A 13777-nucleotide genomic window follows, 5' to 3' on the forward strand; every position below is an offset into this window, starting at 1 on the left:
AGTTCCCTTCAGAGGGGGTTTCTCCCCCAATCCCCGGATCACAAGCTCAGCAAAATCCTTGGATATAAACAATTGTAACTCCAGAAACTATACAGCTGGCAACAAATAAATAAAGTACAAATAGGCAACCGAGTACCTCTGGCCAGGAAGAATGGGAACACAAAAGTAATGTGGGGCTTCTCTCTGCTGTGCCCTGCATTGTGTTCATATTGGTCCAGGCCTACCCACTGTTCCAAGAGTTATGTTGCACTTCTGTTGTAAAAGTAAAAGTGCCTTCTAAGGCTTCAACAGTTCGAGTTGAATACATCTAGAGGGTGTCTTAAATTTGGTTTGGTTAGAAATGTTAATTGAGCATTCCTTGCTTATTTGTGGTTGGGTATACTGATATTTGCATGTCCTGTAGTGAGACAATGACAGTAAACCATAACATCACTACCAGGAGAAATGTATCTGTTTGATTTGCCTAGTTTCAAGTCGATGTTAGCTTCAGATGAACTGAAGATTTTTGCATTATTAATAAAGGCCATAGATATTGTCCCATCATTTTCAGTGTAGTCACATAAATAAGGGCACTATGGAAAAGAGGGATGACTGCAACACTTCCAATGTACATGAACCATTAGTCCTTCCATCACATAGACTATACATTCCATTATTGTAGTCTAGGAGTAACAACAGTTGTTCTTCTAAATGCATTGAGACAGTTTGGAATATAATCATTGATTTCTGATCCTGTCTAAGTGTAGTGTTAAATGAACAATTATGATTCTTCTCTAAAGTGCTGCATCATGTCATTGTGGTATTATTGTTATTTTGTACCCTTTTTAGGACCTTATGGTTAGGTTAGGGTTACAGGTCATTGTATGGTATATTTTTTTGTGAGTGCACACAGTAAGGTTTTAGTGCTGTGCTGTTGAGGGTCTATACACACACAAGTTCCCTAACTCTAACGGATGATGTGTCAAAAAAGTATTTTTTTACAAATTATGAATCGACTATCTTAAGATGTTTAAGGTATATGTGTGTATAGATTGTACATATTGAACACTATCACTGTTAATCAACATAAGAGCTAACAATAAACTAATAGCTCAGGCTCAACGCATATGCCTGACTGACCACTGCAGTGTATGAGTTCTTGATGTTAGATTAGCCTTTTCAGCTCGGTAGTTATTTGACACAAACAGATCAATGAACTGTCAATAGCAGGTGGGACAGGCTTCATGTAAGAACAGACTTAAAGACCCAGAAAATATTTGACTTCCATGTCAAGGGTCAGATGATGGGTCACAGGGGAAGTAAATCCTTCCAATGATGCAGCCATGGATTTTTTCTTGGTTAATTAAAAAAATCCATGACATCACAATTGATTAATTCTCCTATAGGACAACACGACCTGCCTTCAAATGTGTATGAACATATGGTCCAATCATGTTTGAAGAAATCATTAGGAAACTCTAAATAGACCAAAACAATTTAAAACAATATAGCTTATGACAATGTCAGCATTCCTTAAATTGTTTGTACATAAAGCTAATTCATATAATATTTATATCCATTATTGTTAGATAATTTCTCAGCATTTGTTCTGTCACAGTGAAAGCTATATTTTCTTCTGTTCTGTTCTCATATTAAAGGGGAATAGATATTCCTCATATTCAGTCAACACGTTGTACATTGGTTTACAACAAGTGTCATATTGTTAAGGTGGTAGGTCTTTATTTTCAAGTGGGAGAAATTGACAATACTTGCACTGAAGAAAAATGAAGCGTTGACTTTAATTAAATGTATGCCATCAGATTTCCCATAACTGTATTAGGTTAGTTGAAAGCAGGGGCGGATCTAGAAAAATATTCATGGGGTGGCAAGAGGGTGGCAGGAGAATTTCAGAGGTGGCATCCCCTGGCAGAAGTATATGCTGATTTAATCACAGTCATATCAATTAATGTTAACTTGGAAAGCCACAATATTTATTTTAACCCAATAATATTTGGTGACATTATTGTGGCACATCAGTAAAGCCTTAAATATAAATACTATATAAGGTGGCAGAATTAATTTAATGAATTTTAACTGAACAATAACTGAATGAGTTTGTCTCACTCTTAGACCAGCAGGGGTACCAAATCTATGCAGACTGCTGCATAAGTACATTAATTAACTGTCTCGTCGATGTTTCTCTGAATGAATATGATACTATTAACAATCATATTATTCCTATCAGCTGTCAATCACTGTTATGATTCACATATTCAGTGTTATTATTAAATAAACTATATTTTTTGGAGGAGTTAATGATGAATGTTCCTCAAGATGCTTGCTCACCCTCCTTCAAATTTGAAAGACAAGTAATTACTATCATATCAAAAGAATCAAAGGAACAGTTCAGCGCCCCACAACTTCATTGCAAACAGTTACAACCTTGACTTTACATCAGAAAGAACAAACATTAAAGGTGACCTATCATGCAAAATGCACTTTTGTACGTCTTTTATACATGAATATGTGTCCCCGGTGTTCCAGGGAACTCACTAAGTGTCAGAAAACACAACCCTCTCTATTTTGCTCCATACCCAAATCTCTTAAAAAGGGGCTGCAACGGATCTGATACAGACTGATCCAGATTTGAACACTTCTATGATGTCACAGAAGTGGCGCTACGGCTAGTGGGCCAACTCCACCAATCAGGAGGAGACAGCCACCGACATTGCCGTTCGAAAGCGCTGGAGACGCTGTAGTACATATGCCAGGCCTGTAGATGGTGCTGTTCTCACAGAATCAGCCCATGCAAAGACAGTGTTGAATTGAGCGAAATGAGGAATGGCTAAAATGCATGATCTGTTTGGTATTTTGAAAAAAAAAAAGTATAAATATGCCTTATATAGGTATGGTCCTACACTATATTATTCAAATATAGCATGATAGGTCCACTTTAAAGAAGTGACTAACTGCATCAATTAGGGTTAAAAAACATGTATTCAGCTAAAATATACATCGCTGTAGTTATTATCCAGTGGAAAGTCCTTGCCTACTGGCCTAGTTAAATCAAAGTGGTTACTTTTTTTTGGCTGGGCAGTGAAGTTTTACGTCTTATTTGACTTTCTCAGGACTTAAAACTGTTTTTTGGAGGAAAACCCCCTCAAAGAAGAAGATATATTTACACACATGAGGTCATCATCTTAACCGTTTTTAATGCTCATCGAGTCATCCGTGAGCAGAGCATCAAGTTGGCATGCCTATAACAGCTGAATGTGGCGATTACCATCTTGTTCAGCAAAACGCCACAAACTTATTAAGATTTAAAGCTATGGTGCATTTTGATTCAATGCTGAGTACAGCCTGAAGAACATATCGAGGATTAAAAAACTAATGTCACAACAGGACTTAGAAAAGCTTGTCCATGCTTTTATTTTCAGTAGACTCGACTACTGCAATAGTGTATTCACAGGACTGACAAAGAAATCCATCAGAAAACTGCAGCTGATTCAGAACGCTGCTGCACGTGTCCTCACTAACACTAAAAGAGTGGATCACATCAGTTCGGTTCTGAAATCTTTAAATTGGCTTCCAGTCGGCCAAAGAATTGATTTTAAAGTAGCTACTATTGCTAGTTTTTAAATCATTCGATGGTTTAGGACCAAAGTATATTGTTGAACTCCTACATAATTACGAGCCATCAAGGGGCCTCAGGTCTTTTGGGACGGGTCTGCTATCGGTTCCGAGAGTAAAAACAAAATATGGAGAGGCAGCATTTAGCTATTATGCCCCGACACTCTGGAACAAACTACCCAAATCATGCACGTCCGCAGAAACGCTTACTATTTTTAAATCAAGACTAAAAACATATCTCTTTGGCTGCTTTTAATTGAGCTGCTCATATTCACACTACAGTATGCCTTTTAAACATGTATCGTATACCTGTGGTGTTTATTTGTATTATTTTATCATCTTTGCTTTGTAATGCCTGTTGTAAAATGCCATTATATATGTGTTTTTACTGTATGTATTCCCATAAAGTATTTTAATTTGTTTTGTAAAGCACTTTGAATTGTCGCGTACAGAAAAGTGTTATATAAATAAACTTGCCTTGCCTTACAGCCAAACTTGACAGGCTCTTCTCTGTCATTGTAGACCGGACCGCAAATACCTCATTCCTTCTGTCTACTCGGATCCAAAATGCTTCTCATTTCGCGCTTTCCCCCCGTTCAAATGAAATCGCCGCCAATCATATTTCCAGGCTGGCGCCACGGCCGGGGGAGGGGTTACAAGGCTTGTGCAGCATTCACTTGCTAGACCCTCCAGAAAAACGCGGGCAAAAATCCTTTATTATGCGGGCTAAATTCCTTGATTATGCGGGCTCAAATCCTTGATTATGCGATTAAACATGCGGGGTTTTTATGTGATTTTATGCGGTGAAATTACGGGAAGTTGCGAAATAGGCGGAAAGTTGCGAAATATGCTAAATATGCGGGGAAAAAGAATAACAATTTTTTTAAATATTGGGCTGTCTTATTTATTCTCTCTCACACACAACCTGCCACTAACGTTAAACCCCTTTACTATTCAATTAAACACATTCAATGTTTATTTATTGTAAAAGCAATTGGGCTTTTTGACTTTTTGAATCTCACACACACACCCCCCCCCCCCCACACACACACACACGCACTTCTCCGCCTCATTCCGTTTTCATTTACTCGTTCATTATCTGACCAGCTTCAATCTTGTAGGTTACTCACTTCGTTTCTTGTAGCCCTCGAAAGGGTTTTGGAGGTTGATGCCTCGCTGAACGTGAGTTGTTTGGCTTTCTTGTCCGCAGCAGCAGAAAGCATTTTCGAATGTTTGAATGAATCAAAGTGGGTCGTCCCCGTCGATTTTCTCTTATGCTCCAACACACAGTTGCACGGGGTGCAGAATAGTTTCCCCCCACTTTTTGCCCGGTCTTTAGTAGAAATGTTCGTCGGTAAATGAGATGGATTAGATTTTTTCATCTTGGTGTTTTCTCTTTCGTGTGAGCTCCACACGTTCACTCTATAGAGAGGCGAAGTCCCTCCCCTTCCGGGAGCCTCCATGGGACCCCGGAAGCGGAAAATTATACATTGAATTCAATGGAGAGAGAAAACGTATCTTTTGATCCCGTTTGAATTGTGCCACGAATGACACATATGATGTTTGTCAATTTAAAAGAACATTTTGCAAGTCAAAAAAATTAAAATGTGTCGTAAAACTGTGAAGTAACACATTTTTTTGTGTTAAGCCGCTCAGTGAACTACATGTCTCTGGTCCCGCACAATACGCGTCACCAACACAAAGATGACCGTCACATTGGCACATTTCACCTCATTCTTTCAGAATGAGAATAAAAGTATAAAACGAGGTGAAAATCACTACAAGTCTGGGCACGTTGAGAGCTGTACATACACGAAAGGGGAGTTAGTCGGTTCTGTAAGAGCCAGCATGCGGGACCGGCTTTACAAGGTTTCGGTGAGTAATATGAGTGCAATGTTTAAGGTTAATGTCAGTCAATAAGGAGGAGAATGAAAAAGAAGATGATGAACCATAGACCCGGCATATAATGACTGCAGTGTGCAGGGCTGTTTTAATTTATGTTACTGTTATCAATAGCATTAGTTGACTGAGAAAACCGTCAAGAAAAAAAGTTTAGCGATGTTACGAGTCGACTAGCATAATATGAACCACGGCTGTGATTGACAACCTGGACAGCCAGTCAGAAGCTAGAATGCCAACCTAGAGAGCCAATCAGAACCTAGAACGGGTGTACTGTATACGGGTGTGTATGCTGTGGATAACATTAGTGTTCACAAGAACAAGGTACATTCCCGTGTTTTGTTTTATTTGCTCTTCAGATTGAAGCGGCCAGTTTTATATCGACTATATGTGTGATCTCCTTTTTACATCTCGTTGTGTAATTTGAGTTTATTTGCTGTGTGTAGATTCAAGGATTTTGGTTATCTTGTCAATTTGTTTGGTTATCTAGGCACAGCTGTGTGTGACTCCCTCTGGTACACTGGTATGTTTTCCTAATGTAGAGAGCATTGATTAATTCATAAACTACACACTGAGTCTAGATCCTGACCAAATCCTTTTTTGTTGATCAAATGTTTTTCAAAAATGTAATACACATTTAAAAAAATAAAATGTACAATCACAACCAATACAACACAAATTACAAAAAATTCAGAAAAAACAAACAACAATCAGACAAGAGGACAAAACTATGGAAAAATAAACCCTCCCACCCCCAGATCTGGACCATCCTTGTATTGCTCATTCAATCTATTATAGCATGTTAACAAACATGGTACTTACTTTATTTGTACAGATCTACATGGGAGAGGATGGCGTGATGCAGAGCGCCGTCTGTGGTTGTGCACGGGGGATGTACAAATGCAGCCACGCTGCAGCATTGGCAATATTTGCCATGTGGCAGATCAGCTCCACAGAAGTTGAGTGCCAGTGGAGGAAGCCTGGCACTTCAAAAGTAGTCCAGCCGGTGTCTCAACTCTACCAACAGCAAGAGGAGACATACAACCCACTGGCCAGAGACATCGCCACTGAGGAAGTAGACTTGTTCAGGTCTGCACTGAGGGGCGCAGCATGGCATGGCATGGCATGGCTTTTGTCACCTGAGCCAGAGCTGCAGCCTCAACATCAGGCCATTTTCAACGTGCCGGAGCTGGGGAAGGAGCGTGGGGGTCGGGGGCTTGAGGCAATTCTTGCCTCAATGCGACTGAGCAGAGACCAGCAAGCTGCCATCCAGACAGCCACCGTAGGACAGCGGACAAATCCTCAGTGGCAGTTACACAGGCAGGGCAGGTTGACAGCCAGCAATTTTGGTGCTGTGCTGAGGTCGGGACTTTCATCCACTCCATGCGCGTTCCTCATGAAGAGGGTGCTTGGGGGGTACAATTTAGACGGAGTCATGGCTGTCAACTGGGGAGTTGTAAACGAGGTGTGTTTGGCCAGTGTGTTTGGCCTTTTAAGTGTGACACATATGTAGTGATAAATTCTTCACCTGACCACTGTTCCTAAATAAAAAAAGTTTTCTGCATCGTCAGTCATTTTTTCCAAATAATTACCAATATTTCACAAATTCTTCATGTCAACTTAAGAGCACAGCTGTATGTTGAGTGTCAGCTTTGCTTGGTTCATCTTACTGGGGGGCAGCTACATGGATGTCGGTGCAGTCCACAATCATTTTGCAGTTGAAGGCAGAATGAATTTATTATTGACTCAGAATGAAGCACAACTTCATGTCATACAATACATTGACTTTATTTGTAACTGTGTAAAAAAATAAAGCATTTATTAGCAAGCAGGACCTGCAGGAACAGAGAACGGTGATGGATGGAGCTGGGAAGAGAGAAGAATAAAGAAAACAGATCAACTTTATTATCGGATATTAAAAATTCAATTTCAAAACAAGTTGCCGCTCCTACAGTTTTCTAGTATGTAAAGATGATTTCACATGACCTATGCAAAATATCACAATCAATACATGTGTCTCTCTGGGGGGTGCATTGTGCCTTTGATGTATATAAATAATATACCATAACCAAATACTATTACGTACAGTGGAAATCAGGTTGCCAGAGCAGGTCAGTCCAGTGTGCATGTTCCTCAGGGTCTCAGCAGTTACAGGTGAAGTAAAGAAAATAAAAGAGAAAAAGGTCAGTAACAACACTTTAAAGTAACAACACTGAATAATTATCTATTTTAATAATTTTCTCTCAGTAATCACTCAACTACTGTCTTTCCAACCAACAGATTGACTCACCCTCACTGTCATCACAATGAAACACGTCCAGAAGAATGTCATGCAAAGCTCCCTGCCTGCCTGCCTTCCTTCGACTCTCCCTGAACTGCTTCCTTAGCACCCGGTGGAGGGCGCAGTAGGCCACTCATAAGTGCTTTGTTAGTAATTTTATCGCTCGAAGTGGAGTCTAAAGAGATGAGTTTTCAGTTTGCGTCGGAAGATGTGTAAGCTATCTGCTGTCCTGATTTCAATGGGGAGCTCATTCCACCATTTTGGAGCCAGGATAGCAAACCCACGTGTTTTTGCTGACGGGAACTTGGGTCCCCCTCGCAGTGCGGGTGCAGCGAGCTGTTTGGCTGATGCAGAGCGGAGTGCACGTGCTGGGGTGTACGGTTTAACCATGTCCTGGATGTAGGAAGGGCCAGATCCATTCGCAGCATGGTACGCAAGTACCAGTGTCTTGAAGTGGATTCTAGCAGTTACTGGAAGCCAGTGAAGGGAGCGGAGGAGCGGTGTGGTGTGGGAGAATTTGGGAAGGTTGAAGACCAGACGAGCCGCTGCATTCTGGATGAGCTGCAGAGGTCGGATGGCACATGCAGGTAGACCAGCCAGGAGGGAGTTGCAGTAGTCTAGGCGTGAGATGACGAGAGCCTGGACCAGAATCTGCGCTGATGTCTGGGTCAGCTGGGGACGTATCCTCCTGATGTTGTAAAGCGTGTATCTGCAGCAGCGGGTTGTAGCAGCGATGTTTGCAGTGAAGGACAGTTTGTTATCTAGGACCACACCCAGATTCCTTGCAGTCTGAGTCGGGGAAACAACAGAGGTGCCGATGTTGATTGTTAGGTCAAGAGTGGGACAATCTTTTCCCGGAAGGAAGAGCAGTTCAGTCTTGTCAAGGTTGAGCTTGAGGTGATGAGCAGACATCCACCGAGAGATGTCTGCTAGGCAAGCAGAGATGCGTGCGACGACCTGGGTCTCTGAGCGGGGAAAGGACAGAATTAGTTGGGTGTCGTCAGCGTAGCAGTGGTATGAAAAACCATGCGGGCTAATGACAGACCCGAGCGAGTTTGTGTACAGGGAGAAGAGGAGGGGACCAAGAACCGAGCCCTGAGGGACCCCTGTAGTTAATTGACAAGGGTCGGACTCGGACCCTCTCCAAGTAACCCTGTAGGTGCGGTCGTTGAGGTATGAGGTGAGGAGGGAAAGTGCAGTGCCTGAAACTCCAAGTTCTTGGACAGTGCGAAGGAGGATCCGATGGTTCACCGTGTCGAATGCAGCAGACAGGTCCAGAAGGATGATGACAGAGGAGAGGGAGGCTGCTTTAGCAGTGTGCAGTTTGTCAGAGACAGCAAGGAGAGCAGTTTCTGTTGAGTGACCTGCCTTGAAACCAGACTGGTGCGGATCCAGAAGGTTGTTCTGATGGAGATAAGAGGAGAGTTGTTTAAAGACAGCGCGTTCAAGTGTTTTAGACAGGAACGGGAGGAGAGAGACGGGTCTGTAGTTAATAACATCAGACGGGTTGAGAGTGGGTTTCTTTAGGAGAGGGTTTACTCTTGCCTCCTTGAGACTGTTTGGAAAGTGACCAGAAGTTAGAGAAGTGTTGATGAAATGGGTGAGAAATGGTAGAATATCAGGAGCGATAGTCTGAAGGAGGTTTGAGGGGATAGGGTCCAGAGAACAGGTGGTAGGACGGGCAGAGGTAACGAGGGTAAGAACCTCACTTGGAGAGAGAGGGGAGAAGGAGGTCAGTGTGTGGGTGAAGGGAGGGTCTGGTGACCCAGCGGTGAGTAAAGGTGAGTCAGAAAAAGAAGAGCGAATATCATCAACCTTTTTTTCAAAATGGTTAACAAAGTCGCTTGACAGAAGGGAGGAGGGGGGAGGTGCTTTGGGGGGGTCCAAGAGGGTGGAGAAGATAGAAAATAGTTTTTTGGGATTGGAATAGGAAGATTGGATCTTATCTTGAAAGAAAGTGCTTTTTGCCTGAGAGATGGAAGCAGAGAAAGAGGAGAGGAGAGCCTGATAGGTTAGGAGGTCGTCATGGTGTTTGGATTTCCACCATTTCCGCTCTGCTGCCCGAAGGATGGTTCTATTAGCACGCAGTGCATCATTTAGCCAGGGAGCAGGAGGGGACTGACGAGCCGGCCGCGATGTGAGAGGACAGAGAAAGTCCAGAGAGGATGAGAGAGTCGAGAGGAGAGTTTTTGCAGCAGCGTTTGGAGGCAGGAGTTGGAACGAGTCAGAGGAAGGGAGGGCTGAGAGCACCGATGAGGTAAAGGTAGAGGGGGAGAGGGAACGGAGGTTACGGCGGACAGGAGCAGAGTTAGAAGAGATGAGGTTGTTATGTTTGGAAAGGGGTAGAGAGAATGAAATGAAGAAGTGATCGGAGGTGTGGAGCGGGTTTACAGAGAGGTTAGAAGTAGAGCAGTTCCTTGAGAATATGAGATCAAGGACATTGCCAGCTTTATGAGTTGGTGGGGATGGAGACAGTGAGAAAGCAAAGGTGGTTAACAGAGATGTTAGTTCAGATATCTTCCCTGTCTGGAGGTTGAAATCGCCGAGAAGTACAGCGGGAGGGCCAGTTTCAGGGATGTGTGAGAGGAGATTATCTAACTCCTCCAAGAAGTCCCCCAAGGCGCCTGGTGGACGGTAGAGAACAACAATGGTTAATTGTATAGGATGGGTTACTGTGACGGCATGGAATTCAAAGGTGGAAGGAGTGAAATTAGGTAGCTTGAAGAGGGAAAAGCTCCATTTGGGAGAGAGCAGGAGACCAGTGCCACCTCCTCTGCCAGAGGGTCTGGGTGTATGGGAGAAGGAATATGCTGTGGAGAGAGCTGCTGGGGTGGATGTGTTGGATGGAGTGATCCAGGTCTCCGTGAGAGCAAGGAAATCCAGAGACTGCAGGGAAGCGTAGCCAGAGATGAAGTCAGCCTTAGGAACAGCTGACTGGCAGTTCCACAGGCCCCCTGAAACGAGATGTTGGATCTCAGTGGAGCATGTGGGATAGACGAGAGCAGGCCGGTGAGATCTAGGAGAAACACGGGGCCAGTGATAATTGCGAGAAGACACATGAACAGGAATGCAGAAAATACACATGATTAAAGCATGAGGGGCTAGAGAACCCAAGAGAATTGAATAAAACTAAATAACACCAGCGATACTTGGCGCAATCAGAGTAGGATTTGCCTCCTCTTTGCCTCCCACGTGACTCACACAGGACTCTTAATGTCTTTGTCAGTCTTACTCCCACAGGACTCTTAATGTCTTTGTCAGTCTTCGTCTGGCTGACGCTGAAGCTGACGCTGCAGGAAAATGCAACTTAAGATGGATACCTGATTGCTCAGTTCTCACAGCTTTGGGGGCACGCCCCTGTAATTAGTTAACTATTTTCTGCTGATGGGCGACAGCAGAGTCTTCCTGCCTATTGAAATGCACACTTGAGGGGCGTGACTCACTGAGACCTGAGTTACGCCTGGAGTTGAGCAGATCTGAGATTTTAAAATCTCTCAGAAATCGCCGTTTTAGCTACAATAACTACAGAACAATTATACAGAGTAGAATAAATGAAACAGAGAAGTCTATTTAAACAAGAATATAACTTACAGTGATTGCTGAGTCAGTATCGATAGTGTCCTCGCCGATTCTGGAAGCACACTGAGTTATTCTGATTTGAAATGCGCTATTTAAAATGTTTTTGCACTTCCCGCAATCAGCAGAGTCTTCCTGCCTATTGAAATGCACACTTGAGGGGCGTGACTCACTGAGACCTGAGTTACGCCTGGAGTTGAGCAGATCTGAGATTTTAAAATCTCTCAGAAATCGCCGTTTTAGCTACAATAACTACAGAACAATTATACAGAGTAGAATAAATGAAACAGAGAAGTCTATTTAAACAAGAATATAACTTACAGTGATTGCTGAGTCAGTATCGCTACTAGCTAGGTAGCTAACTTGACTATGTTCCATGCACAACATGTATATTACCTATGATATTACCTGATATGTCTGATCCAGCGACTCCTGGTCCTTTCATAAGAGGGGAAGCGATAGAACGAGCAAGTGGTATGATCACTTTTGTGATTACAACATGGTACAAAGCACACAGGCATCTTGTTAAAGTGAATTTATTGGAGCAATCTCTTATATTTATTGGAGGGAATAAATCAGTTATGAAATCTTCTTCTTCGCTTTAATTACGAGTCGCAACCACTTGGAGCATTATCGCCTGTGACATCACATGCGCGACCCAGAATGGGATTTGGGATTTGTAGTCTTTGTAGTCGCGTATTTTTCATAGTCTTATATTTCAACAGTTTTACGACAAAATGTGACTTTTTTGACATGGAAATGATTGTTTAAGATTGACAAACATCATATGTGTAGTTCGTGGCACAATTCAAACGGGATCAAAAGATACGTTTTCTCTCTCCATTGAATTCAATGTATAATTTTTCGCTTCCGGGGTCCCATGGACCGGAAGTAGATGGGCGTGACTTCGCCTCTCTATACAGTGTTGTTTACATTCTGTGATGCGCGAGCTGATGACGTCACGTCAAGACGAGTCAACTTTTTTTTTTCTCAACTTTGTGTATAAATATGCGGCCTTTTAAAAATCTGCGCCATTTTGCTGATTATGCGGTAAATTCTGCGATCGCAGAATCGCATTTTTCTGGAGGGTCTAACTTGCACTCAGACATTAGAGATTTTCTCTCATAAATGTCCGATGAGCCACAACTTTTCTTTCAAAACAAATCTGCCAACTGGGGTGACAGCTGAGGTGGCAAGGCATTTTTCTGAGGTGGCAGCTGCCACCCCGTAGAACCACCACTGGTTGAAAGCAATAATATCAAGTTTAAATAAAAGATTAGGTTCAACTTAATAATATTGCTTTCAACTAACCTAATAGAGATGCGAAATCTGTTGAAATATAGTACATTCAAATCAAGTCAACGTTTCAGGTTTTTCTGTTTACTCTGAAACACTTTGGATTCCCTACAAAGTCATATATTTGACCAGTCAATCAAATAAAGCCTAACCTCTGTCCTTCCCCCTATTATTTCGCTTTTTTAGTATGCAATGAATATTTTTTTATTAAATGTATTTCATTCCTGAGCCCAATTTGTTCTGTTTCAGTGGCAACAGACATTCTTCAGGTGTGGCTACTTTAGAGATGCCAGTCCACCATGTGTTATCCCTGGTTCACAGAGTGTGATGCCTTTGTGAGTTGTGGTTTGGACAGCAGCTCTGTGATATGGGTGTGTGTGTGTGTGTGTGTGTGTGTGTGTGTGTGTGTGTGTGTGTGTGTGTGTGTGTGTGTGTGTGTGTGTGTGTGTGTGTGTGTGTGTGTGTGTGTGTGTGGGGGGGGGGGGGGGTGGGTGGTCAGACACAGTGACGTCCGAGACAGATCTTTCTCTCAGCCATGCTGGAGACAGAGGAGCTGCTCCTGCGTCTCGGGGGAAGCTTCTAGTGTGTCTCTGAACGTGGTGGCGGCACGTTGGGTAACCAGATCACTACACACACAGCGCTAAAAAGCTAACTGTCTGGACTCAAAAAGCATCTGTGGTCAATACTTTCTCTCTTCCCTTTCTCGCACTTCCTTATCTCTGTTTCCAGCTTTAGGAGAGCATTAGGGTGGCTGCTGCTCCCCAAACATCAGGAGAGGAGCAGAACGGAAAGGGAAAAGTAAGAATTAGGGGAGATTCCTGTTCTTATCAGTATGACAATTTGAGGTTCCCCTCCATACACACCTTGAGATGGACATGACCCCTAAACATTCACATGCTTCATGTAAAATCTTCATTAGATTCAGCTTGATATTTTGAGATAATTTATAGAAACATGTTATGACTGATTTGCATCATTGAGTTTTAAAACCAAAACTATGTCAAAAAGACAAGTCTGCAACTGAAACGTTGCCTTATTAGGTTAGTTGAAAGCAATACCTTTGGAATGGTCGCTGTTTCTTGATAATTCAGTATGGGCATAGATTTGTCTCATAAT

At 42.6% G+C, this 13777-nt stretch overlaps 1 protein-coding gene across 1 annotated transcript; it reads right to left on the minus strand.

The window, feature by feature from the left end:
• Positions 1-7226: 7226 nt before the first annotated feature.
• On the minus strand, positions 7227-11656 carry LOC307042555 (uncharacterized protein). Its single transcript, XM_079686512.1, has 2 exons — positions 7595-11656; positions 7227-7374 (listed from the first exon to the last, which is right to left on the minus strand). The coding sequence occupies exon 1, from the start codon at positions 10871-10873 to the stop codon at positions 7946-7948; it is 2928 nt and encodes a 975-aa protein (XP_079542638.1). The 5' UTR covers positions 10874-11656; the 3' UTR covers positions 7227-7374; positions 7595-7945.
• Between the last annotated feature and the right edge of the window lie 2121 nt (positions 11657-13777).

Source organism: Notothenia rossii (genome assembly GCF_949606895.1).
Source record: "Notothenia rossii genome assembly, chromosome: 6".
Classification (NCBI taxonomy): Eukaryota; Metazoa; Chordata; class Actinopteri; order Perciformes; family Nototheniidae; genus Notothenia; species Notothenia rossii.